We start from the raw sequence: 23306 nt of genomic DNA on the forward strand, positions 1-23306 counted from the left end.
TCTCGGGCAGTCCCGTGCCATCGGGGGAACCTGAGAATGCAGCCGGTGTTTCTGGCAGCTGACCATAGAGCTGATTGGAGACCAGAGTGGTGCCAATCATCTCTATAGTCTAAGAATTCGGAAGCTACGAGCATTTCATCACTTCAGTTTCGCAGGATATAAACAGCGCCATTTGTAAATTGGGAAAGCATCTGATCACACCGATTTTGGTTTGATTAGATAATGTAAGGGCAGAGTAGATATCTAGAGCCTGATAGACCCCAGATTTCTCAAAAAAGAATATATGACAATGCCCATTGAAGTTATAGGGGATGTTTGCATTCCCTGTGATAGCATTAAAAGTGATAAAAAAAAAATGAAAGGTACTGCAAAAATAATAAAAAAAATCAAAATAACTTAAAAAAAAATAAAACCTCACCCCTCCCATGCACGCACACCTGTGTGCACAAGCGGTGTCCCTGTGCCGGTATGTAAACAGTGTTTGCACCATACATGTGAGGTATCACCGTGAACGTGAGATCAAGGGCAGTAATTCTAACACTAGACCTCCTCTACAAATCTAAAATGATAGCTTTTAAAGTGTTGCCTATGGGTATTAAAAATGTATACAGTTTGTCGCCATTGCACGGGGCATGCACAGTTTTAAAGCATGTCATGTTTGGTATCTATTTACTCGGCATACCATCATCTTTTATATCTTACCAAATAATTGGCCAATATATGGTGTTTTTGTGCATTAAAAGTAAAAAAAGTGTATTTTTTTTAAAATTGCTTTTGAACAATCGCTGCGCGAGTACTATGTGCCATAAAAAATTGTAGTACCCACCATTTTATTCACTAGGGTGTCTGCGTTAAAAAAAAATATATGTTTGGGGGTTTAAATTAATTTCCTAGCAAAAAATACTGATTTTTGTCATGTGAACAAAAAGTGTCAGAAAAGGCTTGATCTTCAGGTGGTTAGAAGAGTGAGTGATGTGTGGCATAAACGTCTAATGCTGGGCATAAAACGCCCCCACCCCTCAAAACGACCCCTTTTTGGAAAGTAGACACCCCAAACTATTTGCTGAGAGGCATGTTGAATCAATAGAAGAGTTTATTTTTTTACCACAAGTTTTTGAATAATTACAAAATTTTTTTTTTTATATACAAAATTGTCACTTAAATGATTTACTGCTCACACATGCCATGGGTATATGTGGAATTACTCCCCAAAATACATTCTGCTACTTCTCCTGAGTATGGGGGTATCACATGTGAGAGACGTTTTGGCAGTCTAGCCAAGCACAGGACCCCAAAATCCAATAAGCATCTTCAGGCTTTTAAAGGACTTTATTTCCTTATTACACTTCCAGACTACCTATCACAGTTTCAGAGGCCCTAAAATGCCAGGATAGCACCTAACCCCCCCAAATGACCCCTTTTTGGAAAGTAGACACCCCAAGGAATTTGATAAGAAGCATGGTAAGCATTTTGCAGATCTCATTTGTTGCCACAAGTTTTTGGAAAATGAAGAAAAAAAACAAAAACATATTTTTTCTTTTCTTTTTTTTATATTTCAAAACCTTGTGAGAAAAAATGAGATCTGCAAAATACTCACCATGCCTCTTTTTAAATTCCTTGGGGTGTCTACCTTTCAGAAAGGGGTCATTTGGGGTGCTATCCTGGCATGTCAGGGCCTTAGAAATCGTGATGGGTATTGAGGAAGTGAAATTAGGAAGTTACGCACCTTCAGGCTTTCAAAGTGGTCATTGGATTTCAGGCTCCTGTATGTGGCTAGGCTCCCAAAAAGTCTCACACATGTGGTGTCACCATACTCGGTAGAAGTAGCAGAATGTATTTTGGGGTGTAATTCCACATATACCCATGGCTTGTGCAAGAAATAAATCATTTAAATGACAACTTTGTGTAAAAAAAAAAAAAAATGTTTTTGTCATTTTCCAGAAACTTGTGGGAAAAAAAAAATGTTCCATGGACTCAATATGCATCTCAACAGATAGCTTAGGGTGTCTACTTTCCGAAAAGGGGTCATTTGAGGGTGTTTGTACTATCCTGGTATTTTAGCACCTCAAGAAATGTGATGAGCAGTCAGAAAGTAAAAGCTGCATAAATTCCATTATCTATACCATAGTTTGTAGACGCTATAACTTTCACACAAAGCAATAAATATACACTTACTGGGATTTTTTTTAAACAAAAACATGTAGCAGAATACATTTTGGCCTAAATTTTTGACGAAATTTTAGGGGTTTTTTTGATATTTTTTTATGACCAAAATGAGAAAATATTGCTTTTTTAAAAAAAAAATTTCCAAAAAATTTTTGTTTATAGCGCCAAAAATATAAAGTGCACAGGTGATCAAATACCACCAAAAGAAAGCTCTATTTGTGTGAAAAAAAGGACATAAATTTCATTTATGTAACCGTATTGCATGACCGCGCAATTGTCTGTTAAACTAGCGCTGTGCTGTATAGCAAAAAAAATGGCATAAATTGCAGTATCTATACCAGCAATGGGCAAACTACGGCCCGCGGGCCGTATACGGCCCGGCGGACCTTTTAATCCGGCCCGCGGAGCTAAGCTCCTCTCACAGTCCGCCCTGAAGACCGGTGTAGCATGAAAATCTGTCTCCTGTGAGGATCTGTCCCCCTCGACGTATCTGCGCATGTGCCGGAGATCGCCGATTGGCTGCTAATGCCTGAAACTGGCACATGCGCAGATACGTCGAGGGGGACAGATCCTCATAGGAGACAGATTTTCATGCTACACCGGAACGGCGCGGGACACGGCGAGAGGAACGCGCGGAGCAAAGGTAAGTGAATTGACACAGGGGGGACTTGGGGACTTAATATGGGGAATGAATTACTATAGGGGGGATGATTTACTATGGGGGATGAATTACTATATGGGGGATGAATTACTATATGGGGGATGAATTATTATATGGGGGATGAATTACTATATGGGGGATGAATTACTATGTGGGATGAATTACTATATGGGGGATGAATTACTATATGGGGGATGAATTACTATAGGGGGGATGAATTACTATGGGGGATGAATTACTATATGGGGGATGAATTACTATAGGGGGGATGAATTAATATGGGGGATGAATTACTATAGGGGGGATGAATTACTATATGGGGGATGAATTACTATGGGGGATGAATTACTATATGGGGGATGAATTACTATAGGGGGGATGAATTACTATAGGGGGGATGAATTACTATAGGGGGGATGAATTACTATAGGGGGGATGAATTACTATATGGGGGATGAATTACTATATGGGGGATGAATTACTATAGGAGGGATGAATTACTATGGGGGATGAATTACTATAGGGGGGATGAATTACTATGGGGGATGAATTACTATGGGGGATGAATTACTATATGGGGGATGAATTACTATATGGGGGATGAATTACTATATGGGGGATGAATTACTATGGGGGATGAATTACTATATGGGGGATGAATTACTATGCTTACTATGGGGGAATATTACTATACTTACTATGGATGACACATACTCATCATTCATCTACTCTTGGTCCGGCCCCCGGGTCCAATATATGAACCCATTGCAACCCTCAAGTCAAAAAGTTTGCCCACCCCTGATCTATACCATAGTTTGTAGACACTATAACTTTCACACAAAGCAATCAATATACACTTATTGGGATTTTTTTCACCAAAAACATGTAGCAGAATACATTTTGGCCTAAATTTATAACTAACTTTGAGTTTACTATATATTTTTTATAGCTGAAAGTAAAAAATTTTGTTTTTCTTCAAAATTTTCGGTCTTTTTCTTTTATAGCGTGAAAAATAAAAGGCGCACAGGTGATCAAATACCACCGAAAGAAAGCTCTATTTGTGTGAAAAAAAGGATGTAAATTTCATTTGGGTGCAGCATTACATGACCGTACAATTAGCAGTTGAATTAGTGCATCGCCGAGTAGCAAAAAGAGGCCTGGTCATTAAGGGGGGTAAATCCTCAGGAGTGCAAGTGGTTAATGTCTGAGTAAAAACAAGAATGTACAATAGTGCTAAAAGCAGAAATCAAAAAAATCAAAGAAATTAAAAAATCAACAGATATCAAGGATCAAAAAAAGAGTACTAAAGTCTTCTTGAAATCGGATGGCTTCAGTGTGTCTTCCTATCTTTTGCTTGTTTTATATCTATTTGGGCAAGACAGGTCCCTTGGGAGCTGCACCTATCATTGTGTTATTGACTGGATTGAAAACATTTGAGCTTTGAGTAGCGCTCTCATTTTTGTGTAGAATATTGTCTTTGAAGTCAACATAAAGTGTGCCTAAATCAAAGACAGGTAGCAGGAGTGCTGTCAGCATAACTAGCCACCGTATTAGGGACCAGTGTTGTGGACATAGGTTGTCATGGAAGAGGAGCAGTTTTGGGAAGGAACTTTTTCATTGTAGTTTATAGTCATCTACCCAATCTTCACTAGTTCTCCCTTTTTTTTCTTTTTTCTCAGAATGTTTAAGCTCAAACCTGATCCCCAAAGCTATCAACCAAGTTCGGGGAGACTCTAGTTTGAATGTAGATATTCAGAATGGACTTTCAAAACTCTTGATTTAGCATAGTGAAAGTGTGCCTTGTGCGAATGGTTGTTGTCTAATACATGGAAGGTGGTTGTCTAATGTACGGAAGGCTGTTGCCTAATGCTGACCATACAGTATATTGTCTAAGTGTCTGTATTACTTGCAGCAGCAAACCAGATTCTTCCTTTCATTACCTAGTTTGTTTCAAAGAATTGAAAGAAAATGTGATTACAGTAGGCAATGAAGATACTTTACATTAGTACTGAATATCAGTGATTGAAACATCGTGAAACAGATTATTAATATAAAAGTAGTTTTTTTTCTTGTTGCTAATAGAATAATAAAGAAAAAAAGATAAACGTTGATTCACTTAGGAAATGTGTTTCTCGATAAATGTAGGCACTATATAAGTAGAGCTGCTTTGTACATGTCCTTGCTACGCATGTCTAAAATCGGTGCCAGTGTGAAAACGACACTATAACTCTTGTTGCGTTTGTTTGCCTATGTATGTTTGTCTAGTAATATGACTAGTCCATTTTTATTTTAGGTGAGAGAACTCCAGACCAGACTTCAAAGTGTGCAGGCAAGTGGTCCCTCTAGTCCTGGTCGTCTCACTTCTGCAAGCAGACCGGTAAACCCAAGCACTGGAGAGCTAAGCACTAGCAGCAGTAGTAATGACATTCCCATAGCTAAGGTGAGTCATCCTGTTATAGTGCCATTGTCCGTGAAATATTGTTATTATTTGTGTTCATCTTTTTTTTTTTTACTTACCTTGCCTTTGGCCTAGGGATGCACCAAAATTTCGGGGGTCGAAAATAGCCCTATCGGCATTTTGCCAATAGGAAGAAGTGAGACCAATACACATGCCAATAATGAGAGACCCGGCCCCAATGAGGGGCGGGCCAACTATTTGGCTGGGGGGCTGTGTGTACTGCAGATGGGGGGGGGGGGGGCAGAGACAGGCAGGAGAGGAGGTAAGCCGTGTATACAGTGAGGGGGCAGTGTATACAGACAGGCTCCCTCACATGCTTCTGCTAAATGTCATTGCCAGTTTTTAAGGGAGCCTGTCTGTATGCACTGCCCCCTCACTGTATGCACTGCTTACCTCCACTCCTGCCTTTCTCCACTCCATACCCCCCCCCCCCCCATCTACAGTACACTTGTCTGTATACAGTGCTACCTCACTGTATACACTGCTCCTCTCCTGCCTCCTCCTTGCTCACACTGCTCCCCCCCACCCTCTCGCCCTACAAAGAGTGCCTGTCACTTATATGCTATTACATAGGGGACTAATGGTCCCCTATGTGATAGCAATAAAATTAATAAAGTTAAAAAATAAATGTACATTAAAAGTAAAAAAAAATGACAAAAAGCATTTAAGATTTCCCACCCCCACATACACAGATGTTTCGGTTTTTGGCCAAGTGCATCTTGAATTTTTGGTTTCGGCACCAGAATTTTTTTCAGTGCACCACTACTTTGGTCATTATCAGTTGTAAAAGAGATCAGCACATTCTGTCCTAACAAAGTGTAAAGGTTATTATCAAAACCTGGGTGATGCATTACCATATTTGTACAGTACAGGACTTATATTAAAAGACCATGGGTTATATGCTGGCTACCTTCACGTGATTGGACTTCGGCAAAAACTTGCTAGAGCCTTCCATAGAGCATACTCATATAACTTAGCCCACTCCGTGAGACTCCTTTTCTTTTTTTTGCAAATATCCTTAGGTGATAGACCTGTTTTCCTTTGGAGGAGTATTTTTTCTTTTTTAACCATTCATTTTTTTCCTCTGAAGCATCAGTCAAGATCTGACTGCTTACAACTTGTGGCTACCTTGCAATTTTAAGATAGGTTACCTTCAGTGTGTACCTTGGGGACTGTATCCAGACCCCACTATGTGGGGCTGACCTGTAATGTTTATTTCACACAATGGATCCTGACTTTGAGTGGCCTACATTCCAAAATCCTTGCAAATTAACTTAAAAGAAACAAGGCAAAACAACACCAAATAGTTTTGCTTTGTATCTTTTAGATTACTTTGCAGTAAAGCAAAGAAGCAGAAACCCTTGTAGTATATTATTATGCTTTTACTAAACAAGAATGCTGTACAAAGAAACTACATATAATTGTAGCAAAACAATACACGATATACAGAGTCTTTCAAATATGCGTACAACACATGCACACGCTATCTAACCTTCCTAGCAAATGAGCTTTGACAGTTGTCGATGTTCTACCCCGTTTCCTACCAACATTGCTTCTGAATTCTAGATGGTAGCTAAAATGTATTATTCAATATATTCATACCATTAAAAAAATCACTAAAATAGCCATGGCAGCACAACATGGAAACACAACACTGTGTACTGTATGTAGCTGTGGAGGCTACATACAGTTCATACAGCGCACCAAGCAAGCACAACTGTTAATAGCAGTAAATAGTTTGGGCCAGCTTTCCCAAACAAACTATTAAAGGGATTTTAAATGTGTATATCGAATTTAAATTAACAGGTAAAATACCTGTAATATTAAATAAATATTGTGTGGGTTTTCTCAAATGTGATTGCAATTGTGGGAATATATTTTAAAGATACCTGCCAATAAGGCAGTGCAAGCAACAAAGGATATTTAAATAGTTTGGTAACCTTTTGCAATCAAACTTATATTTGAATATGCATATTGAGTAAGCTAAATTGTCTTGCAATATAGCACAACTTTCAGCATCCATGACGAGAGGGGGGTTTGTAAATTAGTTTAATTTTAGATTAGGGCATTATGTCTGCTATAACTGCCAGATGCACTTTTGACAACACTTAGTACCCAATTATTCGGGAAGCCGCATCTTTTAAAAAGTAAGCCTGTGATCTTAGAATGTTCACTTTTCCTTCAAGCAAAATTGATTTATATACCTTGAAGGTAGATTTTATTTAAGGAAATATGTAATATATGACAGCCTTCCACTGTGAAAATAAATTTGTAGAGGTTTAGTTAATTTCATAAAATCAAATTATAACCACAGTCTGTAATTATAACTATAACTATCTGCATCATATGGGATAGGGTAATGGAGCACATGACAGGAAACATCTTCTTTTTTTTTTTTTTTTTTTTTTGTGTAAAGCTGGCTATGGCTATATACAGCTGTGCTCAAAAGTTTGCATACCCTGGCAGAAATTGTGAAATTTTGCCATTGATATTGAAAATAAGACTGATCATGCCAAAAAATGCTCTTTTATTGAAGGATGATGATCATATGAAGCCATTTATTATCAGATAGTTGTTTGGCTCCCTTTTAAATCATAATGATAACAGAAATTACCCAAATGGCCATGATCAAAAGTTTACATACCCTGGAATGTTTGGCCTTGGTAAAGACACACAAGATGACACACACGGGGTACAATGCCAATTAGAGGTTAATGTTCCACATCTATGGCTTTTTAAATTGCAATTAGTGTCAGTGTATGAATAGTCAATGAGTTTGTTAGCTCTTACGTGGAAGCATTGACTAGTCTAGATACTGAGCCATGGGGATCAGAAAAGAACTGTCAAAAGTCCTGCATAACGAGGTAATGGAACTTTATAAAGCTGGAAAAGGACATAAAAAGATGTCCAAAACCTTGTATATGCCAATCAGTGCTGTTAAATCACCTATTAAGAAGTGGAAAGTTTGGGGATCTCTTGATACCAAGCCAAGGTCAGGTAGACCAAGAAAGATTGCAGCCATAACTGACAGAAGAATTGTCCTGGATTCAAAGAAAAACCCACAGGCAACCTCAAAAGAAATACAGGCTGCTCTGGAAAACGATGGTGTGGTTGTTTTTAAGGAGTACAATGCGGTGATACTTGAACAAAAATTAGCTGTTTGGTTGAAGTGCCTGAAAGAAGCTTTTACTGCACCAATGCCACAAAAAAGCCCAGTTACAATATGCCTGACAATACCTTGACATGCCTAACCAGTCCTTTTTGTGTCATTGATGCAGTAAAGGCTTCTTTCTGGCACCTCAACCATGCAGTTCATTTTTGTAAGTATCATCATATTGTGCTCCTTCAAAACAAGCACATTGTCTTTTTCCAAAACAGCCTGTATTTTTCTTGTGGTTACCTATGGGTTTCCCTTTGTATCCCGAACAATTCTTCTGGCAGTTATGGCTGCAATCTTTCTTGGTCTACCTGACCTTAGCTTGGTATCAAGAGATCCCAGAACTTTCCGCTTCTTAATCGGTGATTTAACAGTACTGATTGGCATATTCAAGGCTTTGGACATCTTTTTATGTGTGAGTGAGGAAGTTTTAAAACACCTTTTAGGTGGGTCCCAAAGACAGGAACTGTGGCCAGAATTAAAGTCCCAGAACACAGAATATCTCCTCAGTGGAGTTAAAAGCAACAGTAAAACCTATCAGAGGTCCCCGACCTTAACCACAAAAAAAAAAAGTATTGGCTTATATGTCACTTTTTAGTGTTCTCTGTTGTTCATAATCATTTGTAAATTTTCTGCAGATTGCAGAGCGGGTTAAGTTGTCTAAGACCAGGTCTGAGTCCTCCTCTTCAGAAAGGCCGGTTTTGGGTTCTGAGATCAGCAGCATTGGTGTGAGTAAATGTTAGTAAATGTTTAGTTGTCAGTTTGAACATTTCTTTTTAGCAATGGATTAATTCTAATCTTGTATATTTTTCAGGTATCTAGTAGTGTGGCTGAACATTTGGCACATTCTTTGCAAGATTGTTCCAATATACAGGAGATATTTCAAACCCTTTACTCCCATGGTTCTGCAATCTCCGAGAGCAAAATCCGAGAGTTTGAGGTGGAAACAGAGCGATTAAATAGGTTTGAGGCTTTCTAATCCTTTGTATAAATGTAATTTAAAGCAGAGCTCAAAATTTCAAGTCCTGAGCTAGTAGCCAGGCCTTAAGTTACTCACCACCTGTTGCCCCACACACCCCCTACCCTGCCCCGCCCCTAATTCTGCCCCTAAACACGCCCTCATAAATTACCTTATGAAATAATACTGTTAAATGTTTTAAGCAGAATAAAGGTACAAAAATAAATATTAACAACAACTTTAACAATATTAACAAAAAGCAGTGCAAGTATAAAAGAAAAATAAGTGTTTTACATCAATAGGGAACAAAATCACGCACAGTGTGGAGGCCAGCAGTGTGACACATGGTGCAGGGAGAGGGTTACAGACTGGAGGGAGGGAAAGGAGGAAGGAAGGCAGGGATGGAGGGAGGGAAGGATGGAAGGTCGGACTCGCATGGCTTTGTCAGAAGCATCACCGGGCTGTTGGCTGCTCTGTATACAATTTCCCGCATCCTCCTCTGAGAAGCTGCACGGACTGGAGTGTGGGTGGGCACAGGGGGAGGCAGAACAGATCCAGGTCCTCTGTTCTATTGGTGTGGAGGATGGAGGGGCTGGGCACGGGGGGGGGGGGGGGGCAGTGGTGTGGGCCAGAAAGAAAGGGAAATCCAATGGACAGTCGGGGATGAGCTGTGCTGTGATTGGGGCGGGGGGGCAGTTACAAGCACCGATCTCCCTACAAAGAAGCAGCTGCCCCTGACACTTGCCCCCACGTAATTTTCACTTGCCAAATGCGAGCAGGGGAGTGGAAATTTTGAGGGCTGATTTAAAGTATAACTAAAGGCAAACTTTTTTTTGTTTTTTGAGGGTTTTTTTTAAGAATTGGGCAGGTTGGAGAGGCCTTAGAACACCTGTGAGGTCTTTATTGCTGTCTATGCCTCGGTAGAGAGATTTACCCTATCTATTTGTTATGTTTCTTGTTCTAATCAAAAGTGAAAGGAAAAAATCCCACATTTTGGCATGTCCCTAGAACAGTAATCGAGTAGATATCTTACAGTGGGGACACTAAGTTTGGTGACCCTGGTGAAAGCCAGCGTTTCCTTCACTAATGAAGGATTTTTTCTCTTCCTGTTTTGCCTATGGAACAGGAAATTAAGGAAATTATCCCCACTGCGGACACATGGCAAAAAAGAAACCTGATTGGTAATAACCCTCCTTTACGCTATCCCATTGGCTCCCTCTGTCAATCACAGCCAGTGAGCTAATGAGGAGAGAGCAGGGGGTGGGACCAAGCTGCAGCTCTATGTGTCTTTTGCAGTGGCTCGGGGATGAGCATGCAGCAGTACCCCCAGGGTGAATTGCTTTCCCTGGGGAGGGAGCTATTTGAGAAAGAGGAGCCTGGAGCACTGATGTTCTATGATTAAGCTATCAGGCACTTGGGTCATGTCACTTCGGGTGGGGATAGTCATCAGTCCTGTGTAAGCGCCAAGTTGTGATTCACACAGGGTTTTTTGTCCTTGATCCCATGGACAAATAGTATGGCAAGGGAAGTAAAGGAAAGGAAACAAAGCTAGCCATACTTGGTTAGATTTTTATTTGAGCATTCACATAAAGAAATTTTCATCAGAACATTCATTTTTGCTATCATTGAGTCCACTAATTTCTTTAAATATATCTGGGATTCCATTCAAATAGCAGGTTTGAATGAAATTGTAAAGCCTTTTTTAAACAGGTTTTGTTACAATATGTATTATTATTCTTGAAGGAAAACCACATTCGCACTTAGAATTTTCTTTTTCCTCAGAAAAGCTTTCCATCTTGTTTCTTCATTCTCTCTTTTCACTATGAACACGAGCTGCAGTTTGACCTCACTTACCATCAGAAAATCTAATGAATGTTCCAAAAATGAAAGATTCTACTTGTGTAGGGTCAGCTGTATGGTCAGCCTAAGAAGCTACAGAGGTTGGCATTAAAGTGAAGTTTACTCGTATTCAGGAGTTAATTAAATAAAGAATTAATTGTTCTATTATCTAAATGAATGGGTATTTAACAGTTACAATAAACAAAATGGAAATGCCCAGTTTTCTTAAAGTGATTGTAAAGGTTTAAATTACATTCTTTTTAAATGTCATACTTACCTGCTCTGTGGAAAGGTTTTGCACAGAGCAGTCCCAAACCTCCTCTTTTGGGGTCCCCCGCTGGCGCTCTGGACCCCCCACTGAGTGACCACCATAGCAAGCTGTTTGCTATGGGGGCACTTATGCGGGCTTGCTCCTGAGCTGGCTGTGTGCGTGTCCATAAAACTGCCCCCGCTCCTTCCCTACTGGCTGTGATTGACAGTAGTGGGAGCCAATGTCTCCCACTGCTGTGTCTGAGCCAATAAGGAGGCAGAGAGCCGAGAGAACCTCTGCTTTCATGGATATTGCTGGATCAAGGTTGGGCTCAGCTAAGTATAATATAGGTTTTTTTTTTTTTTCTTACCTTAACACAGGTAAAAAAAAAATATAAAAGCTTTCTTCTTTCAGAACCACATTAAAACCTCTTCCAATGTAGTAACAGAGCATATTTTTCTCAGCGCACATCCTTGGGTTTCTTGGGACAAAGGACAACCGTTACCTGCAGTGACATCCGGAAATATTCCCTATAGAGGCATCATTTATTTTTTTCCCCACAAACAGCTGTAGGATGAGGGTTATGTTTGTTAGAAGACTGTAAGAGATGGGTAGCCATTCAGACCTTCTCAAATAGAGCTTTACATTTTTTTTTAATTCTAAAACATTTCTGTAAGACGAATATAACAAGATATAGTTATTGTGGTGCTTTTCTCAGGAACCACCTGGAATACTAGAATTATGCAAAGATTTTTATAATCTTATAATTGAGATTAAAAAATACTGTAGCGATCAGTTTACTGCTTTTATTGTTCTTGTAGGTGCTGTATAATGACAGCAAACACTTTATTGAATGCTGTTCTAAACAGTTCTGTATATACAGAAGCAGAGAGAAGAAGCAAAATAAAGAAATACTGTATAAAAATATGCTGTCTGGTGGCTTGGTTCCAACGACAAAAAAATGGTTTATTTCTAGACAGGGATAAAGCACTGTAATAATTTTCAGACAGTAAAACACGTCAAACAGAGGACATTTGTTTGTTACAATTCTGATGTGACATTTAGCAAGAACAGCTAAAGAAATACGATCAGTGATTGCTAGCGATGTCTGGTGCTTTTAACGCTGGAAGTAATGGCACATAACCTTACTGGAGCTACCACGTGGAGATGTAAAGGGAAAACTCAGTCTGTATTCCCAGTGAGCTTGTTTTTAGAAAGCTTTGCACACATTCCAGATGTAACGGTTTGCAGCAAGCCATTATGTTTGACAATCAGTAAAATACAGGTAGAGAACATCTGAAAAGCTCTCTTGAGCAGTGATAAATCTGCTGTTAATCTATGAGTGAGAGCTCTATCATTCCTACCATCTGGATTCCAGGTGAGCAGAAGTGAGACAATCTCCAGGCTTTATCCTTCAGGGAGAGCTAATGATTTTCTGGCTGTTGTTTTATTCTGTAATACTTGTTGGTGGCTATAAACAAATGTTACAGACTAGCGGCACTACATCTCTAGAATATACAATATATTATATTCTAGGTATGATTTTATTTTCTGTTTATCCGCAATCGCAAGTAAAGTACAAAAAATTAATACACTGTTGGAAGCAGAGGCTTTGTTTTTGCAGATGGACTTGCCAGTGAAATGTGCTGAGCATGACAAGGCTTGTGGCCTACTAATAGGAATATATTCTTATCCTTATAAGCTATAGTGATTGATACAAAAATGCAAAAATGGATGCAAAGTTCTGAACTAGTTCATCTACAAATTTGATGAACTTATTTTCTGGTTTAATGGAACCATTACTGAAATTCAAAACAAAGTCTTGTTAGAGAGGTATTAGCATGTTATATGGGTATCTGCCACTGAGAACAAGCTAAAAACACGGTGCAAGCATTGTCCAGCTGTCCTGAGTATATTCCAGAAAAAGTTTACATCAGTGCTCTCCACAATGCTAAGTAGTTTGACGTAGCTTCCGCTAAATTGTGTTTAAAAGGAAATTATATTGTGTTTTCAGTATGTATTTTGAGTTCTTTTTGCAGTGTTTGTTCTACAAGTGAACTCCATGTTTTACACTGTTTTATGTTACATCCATATTTAGGAGGCCATAAATACTTTGCAGGACCAGGGTGGGTTGGATGATTCTTAGAACCATGTTCTGGAACAACATTAGGCAGAACTTGCATGGTGGGGAGGTGTGCCAGACCCCAGAGATACCCCTGGGTGTGGAGGGGTATGCGCTCATCCTCTTGTCGTTCTGGTGTTCATGTGCACTGGTATGGGTGTTTCAGTAAACCTTCATCCCTGCCTATCCTAGTAGTGGTATCTCTAGTGCTCTCTTTCCCTTTTCTTCTGCCAGGCTAATTTCATGGTTGGTAGCTGGTCCTGTTTGTTTTGTTTTTTTAACCAGTCCTGTCAGACCTCTTACATTTGGCTATCCTTATGGGGTATTCTGCTGTGCTCATCTATGCTCATCTTCCTTTGATATCTCATTGCGAGATTGATTGTTTTTTTTTTTTTCTGACCAGTCAACATTTAGTTTTATCATAGGACCTTCTTTCTTTGTATCCTGCGGGTTGTGAGCATACGGCTTGAGCCTTTGAATGTAGACCTACTGGTCTTCTGGACCTGTTTTTGTCTAAGGTTACCTGTTTTCATGGAGTCTTTTCCCAATGTTCTGTTGACCATATCGTGCTGTTGGCCTGTTTCCTACTTATCAGTTAGTTATGATCCACCTGTTTTGATGGGTTTTTTATTTCATGAATTCTTACTGGTGTAGACTCAGCATTCCTTCAGGTGGAGTGATCTCTTCTGTCCTGGTCTTGAACATCAGTTGGATTCTCTGTGCCCTCCCTTGGTCATTGGCAACATTTTCTTTCTTGAAATGGAAATCTGGTTTGTCTGGTTGAGTTTCAGGTGTTGATACTTCAGTTGGTCCTGAATACAGACTGTTCCTAGTCCCTTCTAGGATCTGTCTGTTACTGTTGCCCAACCTCCCGAAGTTAAACTGCTTTTGGACATCCCCACAATTTCTGGATATCTTTGTCTGTCAGTGGACGGGAAAGAAAATAAATTTTTTGTACTTTTACAATCTATTTCTTGGAGTCCATTGAGGGGCACACCCCTCCTTTTTTTTCTCCCCCCCCCCCCCTCCTTTGCTTTGGTACTGCTTTTTACAAAACGGAGGCAGGCTGGGTAGAAGTAGGGATACATGGGTGCTGGCATACAATTATTTTATTTGTCAGTGTCCTCAAACTCCTCTCTGGTTATTAATTCTTGTTTCCCTCAATGGACTCCAAGAAGTTACACAAATCTTCTTTTTCTGATTGTTTATATTGGGACAGAGCAAATTTGAGGTGTTTTAATTACTGGCAAACCTTTCCATCAGACACAAAACAAATTTATCCTGCAGAGGTGTGCCTCTAGCACAGCTTCTCAATGAAGGCTTTAGTTGGAAATGCACAGAGAGAATGCTCCCTGTTAAGAGAATGCTGCACTATGCTTTTTAACAATAGGCCTGCATAATTATGATTATAGCACCTAAGTGCTTATTGATCTAGAGTTTGGCCTGCATTTGTTGCTTTCAATGGAGTGCTGTTTGTTCTAAAAAAAAAATATATATATATATGCAATTTACATGAGAGAATAAAATATTGATTTTCTTTTTTCCCTCTGCAGTCGAATCGAACACTTAAAATCCCAGAATGATTTGTTGACGATAACACTGGAGGAGTGTAAGAGCAATGCAGAGAGAATGAGTATGCTGGTTGGGAAATATGAATCAAATGCTACTGCCCTGAGGCTGGCTCTGCAGTACAGGTGGGTCTGGGAGCACCTGCTATCCTGCATTATCTGTGAAATGCTATGCTGTTTGCTTTTCATCAGAAGGCTTTTTGCTCAAGGAAAAACCATCTCTGTTCATGGGAAAAATTGCCACTGCTTATCAGATTTTGAATTTCACCCTTATGGTGATGTACACTGATTGGTTCTTGGCCAGGAAAGGTTAATTTAGCTAGTATATGGGTCATCACCAGCTTTTTAGACTGTCTGGATCCCTCAGCAGTGCAAGAATAAAAGAGCACCTCCAACAGCTACATTTACCTGCTCTTGCACTGTTCCATGCAGATTTACTATTGCAGTGATACTCTGTTTCCAGATAACATGGCACCCAACATCATTCGACCACATGTTCTGCCTACCCAGGACTAATGAGAGAGTGCTGCAATATCAATGCATTGGCATTCCATGAGAAAAAGAGGGCCTGTGTCCTCATCTGACCTGTCTGGAGACAATTGTAATGGGTGCAGGGGACATGCAGTTCTATTGATGCATCAAATTATTTACAAAGCTTGTTTGTGGTATACAACAAGCAAAAAAATACAAGAGAACTGGTTCTCTTGTATTTATTGATGATGTGACTGCTGATAAAAGCAGCAGGATGAATTCTGAAGTGTTTTGGGCAATATTATCTGCTCATATTCAGCCAAATGCTTCAGAACTCATTGGATACTGCTGCACAGTGCAGATGGACAATGACCCAAAGCATACTGCAAAAGCAACCAAAGAGTTTTTTAAGGGAAAGAAGTGGAATGTTATGCAATGGCCAAGTCAATCACCTGACCTAAATCCGATTGAGCATGCATTTCACTTGCTGAAGACAAAACTGAAGGGAAAATGCCCCAAGAACAAGCAGGAACTGAAGACAGTTGCAGTAGAGGCCTGGTAGAGCATCACCAGGGATGAAAGCCAGCGTTCCAGACTTCAGGCTGTAATTGACTGCAAAGGATTTGCAACCAAGTATTAAAAAGTGAAAGTTTGATTTATGATTATTATTCTGTCCCATTACTTTTGGTCCCTTAACAAGTGGGAAGCACATATGCAAACTGTTGTAATTCCTACACCGTTCACCTGATTTGGAAATCAAATTAAAGCTGACAGTCTGCAGTTAAAGCACATCTTGTGCGTTTAATTTCAAATCCATTGTAGTGGTGTATAGAGCCAAAAATGTTAGAATTGTGTCGATGTCCCAATATTTATGGACCTGACTGTATGTGTATATGTATATGTGTGTGTGTGTGTATATATATATATATATATATATATATATATATATATATTGTGACAGGATGAGTCCCTGTAAGAAGATAGGAAAATGTGACATGGGATTCTCATTTAGAGGGAATGCTGTGGAATGGGCTTTCTCTGGATTCTGCAGCTCTGGATCAGAACATTCAATCCTGTGTCTAGGTTTTGCTAGACATCTGCAATCTGCACCACTTTGTACCACTTTCCCCTCCCTCCTAGATTGTAAGCTCGAAAGAGCAGGGCCCTCGAACCCCTCGTGTATCACACTGTCTTTGTCTTGTCTCATGTCTTGTCCCCCTGCCTTTGTGCAGCGCTGAGCAAACCCTTTGGCGCTATATAAATACTGTATAATAATAATAATCTGGAGTACAGAGCTGTGAGGTGTCGTTACATACTAAAGTCTGAGAATAGCTCAGGGCTCCCAGTTGGGGACCGCTTCCAGTATTGGGGGAGACGGAAGGTCTCGTAGGGTCAAAGGGCCCAGCCGGAAGCCAAGAGGCCAAGGTCTCTGTTCCATGAAGTTAGGTCAGCTCCTAACTGGGTGTCAGGAGAACCCCCATCCATAGGCCAGAGGTGGGCCTTACAGCAAGGTGCTGTGTCTAAAGGCTAGAGAGCCAAGTATCCAGGAGAGGTACTGCAATTGAAGCTGAGTGAGCTTATGAGCCAGGTGGCTCGGCATTTTCCAGTGTATTGATTTCTGTTAAAGGTGGAGAAGACCCCCTGCCTGGGAAATAATTTGTTTGTGAACTTTCACTTTCCTTCAAATTAAAAATAGTTCCTGTCTGCCTTTTGGACTCACTAAAACAACTCATTTACCACGAGAGCTAACTACCTGATTTCACAATATATAATTCATAAAGTATTCAGACTATGTTCACTTTTTCAATTTTGTTATTTTGCAGCCTGATACTAAAGTTATTTAAATTAATTTTATTTATCTAAAGTCAGTGCCCCATAATGTCAGTGAAAACAATTTCAGAAATGTCTGTTAATTTATTAAAAAGAAAAAATGAAATATCACATGTACTTAAGTATTCAGACCCTTTACTCAGTACTTTGTTGAAGGACCTTCAGCAGCAATTACAGCCTCGAGATTTTTGGGGTATGACACAACAAGCTGTGCACACTTGGATTTGGGGATTTTCTGCCATTCTAATTTGCATATAGTGTCAAGCTCAGTTCAGTTGGATGTGAACCTTCGATGCACAGCCATTTTCAGGTCTCTCCAGAGATTTTCAGTAGGGTTCAAATCAGGTCTCTGACTGGGCCACTCTAGGACTTTCACAGATTTGTAGGCAGGGGCAGACTGACCATTTCGCCACTCGGGCACTGCCCGAGGGCCTGGGGTCAGTAGGGGGCCCCATGAGATGCCCCTGGTACCTTTCATAGGCTTTGTTGGGTGTGGTTTGAGTGAGGACACAGGGGCCCATGATTTCCTATTGCCCGGGGGCCTCATGAGTTGTCAGTCCACCCCTGGTTGTAGGCCACTCCTGTGTTATCTTGGCTGTGTGCTTAGCATTGTCATGTTGGAAGGCAAACCTTCGGACTAGTCTGAGGTCTTGAATGCTGTGGAACAGGTTTTCATTGAGGATATCTCTGTACTTTGCTCCATTCAATTTTCCCTCAACTCTGACCAATCTCCTAGTTCCTGTTGCAGATAAACCCCCCCACAGCATCATGCTGCCACCACCATACTTTACTTTTGGAATGTTATTGAACAGATGATGAGCAGTGCCTGGTTTCATCCAGACATAACATTTAGAATTGAGGCCAAACAGTTCAAGCTTGGTTTCATCAGACCAGAGAATTTTGTTCCTCACAGTCTGAGAGTCCTTCAGGTGCTTTTTTTGCAAACTCCAAGTGGGCTTTCTTGTGTTTTCCACTGTGGTGAAGCTTCCATCTATAAACACTTTGCCATAAATCCCAGATCGGTAGAGGGCTGCAGTGATGGTTATCTTTCTGGAACTTTGTTCTCCACATTAGGATCAGGAGCCCAGTCAGAGTGACCTTCGGGTTCTTGGTCACCTCTCTTGCTAAGGCCATTCCCCCAATTGCTCAGTTCCATTTGAGAATTATGGAGGCCATGTGCTTTTGGGAACCTTCAGTGCAGCAGAAATGTTTTTGTAGCCTTCCCCAGATCTGTGCCTTGCAATAATCCTTTCTCCAGGCTCTGAAGGCAGTTCATTTGACTGCATGGCTTTTGCTCTAATACAGTATACATTGTCGGCTGTGAGGCTTTTTATAGAGAGGTGTGTGCCTTTCCAGACCATGTCCAATCAACTTAATTTACCGCAGGTGGACTCCAGTTAAAGTGTAGAAACATCTCAGCAACAATCAAGAGAAATGGGAGGCACCTGAGCTAAATTTCAAGTGTTGTTGCAAAGGTTCTGAATACTTTTTCCAATGTGATATTTTATTTTTTCCTCTTTCATACATTTGCAAACATTACTAAAATTCTGTTTTCTGTTTGTCATTATGGGGTACTGAGTGTAGATTAATGAGAAAAAAATGAATGTAAACAGTTTTAGCATCAGGCTGCAATATAACATTTAAAAAGTGAAGGGGGTCTGAAGTGTGTGTGTGTTTAGCATTGTGCAACACGTTGAATAGTATCCCTACTTCTTTACCAAGTATAACAGTATATATGTGTATAGCAAGTTTGCTAATATTGTAACTGTTAAATTGTATATTTGCTATGTACGTAGCTGGGGCATACTGACGACTGCAATTTTTTATTTTTTATATATATTAAATCAACTTTTAACAACACACAACATATTCATGTCAAAATGTTTTTTGGTGATTTTAATAATAAATTATATTAATATTTCCTACATATAAGTTTATTTAAGGAAGCACCTGAAAAGTCCCCAAAAAGTTCTTTGCATTCTTTGATCTATACATTTTTAGATGTCAATATAAAGAGTATGCGAAGACAAAACAAAAAATAAAATAAATAAAAATTTAAAGCAGAACTCCAGGCAAAAACTTCTTTACATGCCCTTTTTGCTGATTTCCTACCTTCACTGAATATGTCATCAATCTTCTGGTTCACTCATTAGTTGCTCTGAAATAGCCTATTCATTTTCAAATCAAACTGTTAATTCTTTTCCAGTTTGTAAAACCAGTGACTGCTTCGACCTTCTATTCCACCCAGCCACTGGTCTTGGCACATCCCTTCTGTAGTACTTTCTTCAGGAAGCAGTGATGTAATTCAACCCCACTTGCAGCGGTGGGCGGACCGAGACTGTCTGACACATTCAACTTTTACAGGCCTAGTGTACCCGCCCAAATTCACTACACTTCCCTGTGGTTGATGGGAATTGTAGTTTCCGTGCACTGCAGATAGAGAGAGCCGAGGACATGATGTAATCCCTGCTGTTACACCTCATCCTTGGCAGAGCAGATGGTGTTATCTTTTGAATTACAGAGATGAGGTCATGAAAATTCAATTAGACTTTTCTGCTAAATGGTGAAGATTTTCACATTTTAATTATACTAATTGGTGGTTTTTTGCCTATCCCAGAGTTCTTCTTTAATAATGCAATACATATCTACAATACAAATATAAATACAAATATGCTCAGTGATAATCAATAAAATAACTTTTCTTGTGTAATAATCTCCAAAAAATCCAAAATCTGTAATTATTCAAATAAAGTCCAATTTTAAATTAAAGTCCAATAAACAAATACGTGTAGTCCAAAAATTGATTCCAATGTAACAAACTCTCCGCTGCTTGCAAAACCTTGATTACCTCAAAAAAACAAAAAAATATACATAGTGCATTATCCTTTATAAATAAAAATTAACATATAAAATCAATCCAATAATATTCACCCAAGTGAAAACACGTGTATATATCAAAACCACATACACATGTGATATACTGTGCAAAACCATGCATGTGAAACACTCTGCTGTGCTAAAAACTCATAACACAGTGCACACTTCTATCAGGGTAAGGAATGAATACCCTTACCAATGTTCAAAGCAATTTATGTTTTTGATCTTAATCCACAGAAAATTTGTCTGGTGATATAAATCCTTTTATAGATGTCCTCAGGGTTTGCTTTGTATGGATCCTTCCACCCTAGCAACTGAGAAATGCTTCCACCATATACGTCAGCCAGATACCCATATACAAGGAACAAATCATAGCGTAATACTGCCACATACTCAGATCAAAAGCTTTTAATTATCCTGCTTACATTAAAAACATCTTTAATCGCACATAGCATATAAAGACCTGTCTGCCATCCGGAATCCAGGAGAGTCCTAATCGCAACTCACAGCCGAGATTTTGCCCTCTCCAAGATGGCCGCAACTCTACTTCCGGTATTCTCGTATGCATCTGACGTCACCTCCCTTTGACGCGTTTCGTCATTGGACGTAATCATTGGACGTAAACCCTTTATGATTACGTCCAATGACGAAACGCGTCAAAGGGAGGTGACGTCAGACGCATACGAGAATACCGGAAGTTTATTGGACTTTAATTTAAAATTGGACTTTATTTGAATAATTACAGATTTTGGATTTTTTGGAGATTATTACATAAGAAAAGTTATTTTATTGATTATCACTGAGCATATTTGTATTTATATTTGTACACCTCTAAGGGTAGAGGTGAAGCGTGCTTATAAATAGTTGGGAAAATTAGTGATTTACATATATCTACAATACAGACTTTTATTAACCTGTGTTTAAACCATGCAAGTACAGAAAAGTACCTGTTGATCTACCAGAAATGCCCTTGACTCTCTTGTCTTGTGGGCTGACAACACATTTTGTGGATACCACACTGCAGTGTCAATTGTTAAACCACTCAACTACTCCTAGATCACTGTAAAATAAAGGCTAATCATTCAGTAGTCCATGATGATAACTAGAGGGCTGTAGGAGAGAACACAAGAAGTGTGCAGAGGACACAGGACAGCTCTTGATATCTGACAAGATTTAAGTTTTTTTTTTTTTGTTTCGTATTGTTTTTTTTTTTCTCTCTAAAACCGATCTAACAAAAATTGTTCAAATAGTCATTTTAAGAGTACAAAAAGGAACAAATAAGAGACCTTTCTTTACATACATTTTAATCAGTACTAATTGGCTGGCATCTATCCAGCTTGGCTACCCTGTGATGAATGAACTCTGTTATCAGCTGACAGTCGCATTGAATTCTCAGATAAGTCTCTGTCAGTCTGCTGTGCTGGCCATGACATTATCCACTAGAGAAAACAGCAGTATCCAAGGGTCTTTTATGTATTTGCAGTGGTGTCCATTGTAAACTTCAAAACCTGCTTCCAAAGAAATTGAATCCTGCAATACAGACAGCTTACTTGATTTCCAATATTAATTAATGTAACTTTTAATCAAGTGCAGTTATTGATACGAGAAACATATGATTTTGCTGACACTGCTTGCTGAAGCTGTTTGTAGAAGCTGATATTTTCCAATGTAGTGAAAGACAAGCAGGAGATCCTTTTGCTGGCAGTATGTTTCTTCTTCATTTATCTCTCCTGCATTCTGGAGTTTAATCACAGATGGCACAGTAACACAGATCAACATTTATAATGCAGCAATGAATTAAGGTCACCAGTGGTTCAGTGGCTTAACCATTACCTGTGAGATATCTGGAGCTCCATGACTGTCTTCATATGATATACAGTTGCTGTTTCAAGATATTGATTAATTTTTTTTCTTCTTTTCTGCTTTAGTGAGCAGTGTATTGAGGCATATGAATTATTACTAGCACTTGCAGAAAGTGAACAGAGTCTCATTCTTGGACAATTCAGAGCTGCTGGAGTTGGATCAGTAGGTAAGAGTTCAAAAGTCCCTAATCTTAAAGCATCTAGTATTATTAATTTAAAAAATACATATATTTCTGTAGTGCTTTTTTTCCTGGGGACTCAAATGGTTTATCTGTTTTGGGGCAGATGGTGAAGCAGCCATCTTGGGAGCACACAGAATGTCATACAAGGGACAAATTTTGACAGGAGGCAATTAACCTACCAGCATGTCTTAGGTGTGTTGGAGGAAACTGAAGTACCCTGCGAAAACCCACGCAAGCATAAAGACAAAAAAAATAAATGCAGATCATGTCCTGATTGGGTGGGTGGATCTAGCCAGTCTGATATGGGGGTGCAGTAAAAAAGGTCAGGGGGCAGAAGATGGGAGGTCAGCAGGGTAGTGCACAAAAACAGGAATCCGTAGCGGAGTATACTGGGGGTCAGCAGGGCAGAGGACAGGAATTAGCAGAGCAAAGGGCTGGGATCCACAATTTGTAGGACAGTGTACAGGGGGGTAATCTGACTTGCTTTACAATTAAGAAGTCGAAACAGGATGACAAAATGTGAGCAAGACTGGGATCATGAAAGACATGGGGCACCCTGGAAAAGAACAGAGAAATAGGTTCTCTGGCTGGCCAGTAGGTGGGGGGGGTGTCTTAAAGGGGGATTGAACAGAATCTGTGCCTGCTGTATACAATACACACCTATATCACACTCCTCGTACCCACAAAATACTAAATACTGTGCCACAACCAAAAGTCTCAAAGACACAAATAAACCTCAGGACAAATAAGCATTTTTTTTTTTTTTTATTGTTTCCATTTCATGTTTTTATGCACACAAAAAGGATATTTTTGCCCCAGGCGGTCATACTTGGATCAAATTTCATCTGTTTCAGTAGGGAGCGGTTGAATTTCGATCCATGTATGGGCAGGTTGGTTGTACAGAA

General features: G+C 39.6%; 1 protein-coding gene across 2 annotated transcripts in view; it reads left to right on the top strand.

The window, feature by feature from the left end:
• The window catches only part of MCC (MCC regulator of Wnt signaling pathway), a 540260-nt gene that overhangs the window by 440838 nt on the left and 76116 nt on the right, over positions 1–23306 (top strand). For both annotated transcript variants that reach the window (XM_089684729.1, XM_089684730.1), the window contains 5 exons: positions 5121–5267; positions 9081–9170; positions 9257–9405; positions 15165–15305; positions 22286–22386. In XM_089684729.1, the coding sequence (XP_089540855.1) occupies positions 5121–5267; positions 9081–9170; positions 9257–9405; positions 15165–15305; positions 22286–22386 (628 nt within the window). The remainder of the gene's footprint in view (positions 1–5120; positions 5268–9080; positions 9171–9256; positions 9406–15164; positions 15306–22285; positions 22387–23306) is intronic.

The sequence above is a fragment of the Staurois parvus genome, unplaced genomic scaffold (assembly GCF_062004578.1).
Source record: "Staurois parvus isolate SC_StPar_1 unplaced genomic scaffold, SC_StPar_1.0 ptg000354l, whole genome shotgun sequence".
Classification (NCBI taxonomy): Eukaryota; Metazoa; Chordata; class Amphibia; order Anura; family Ranidae; genus Staurois; species Staurois parvus.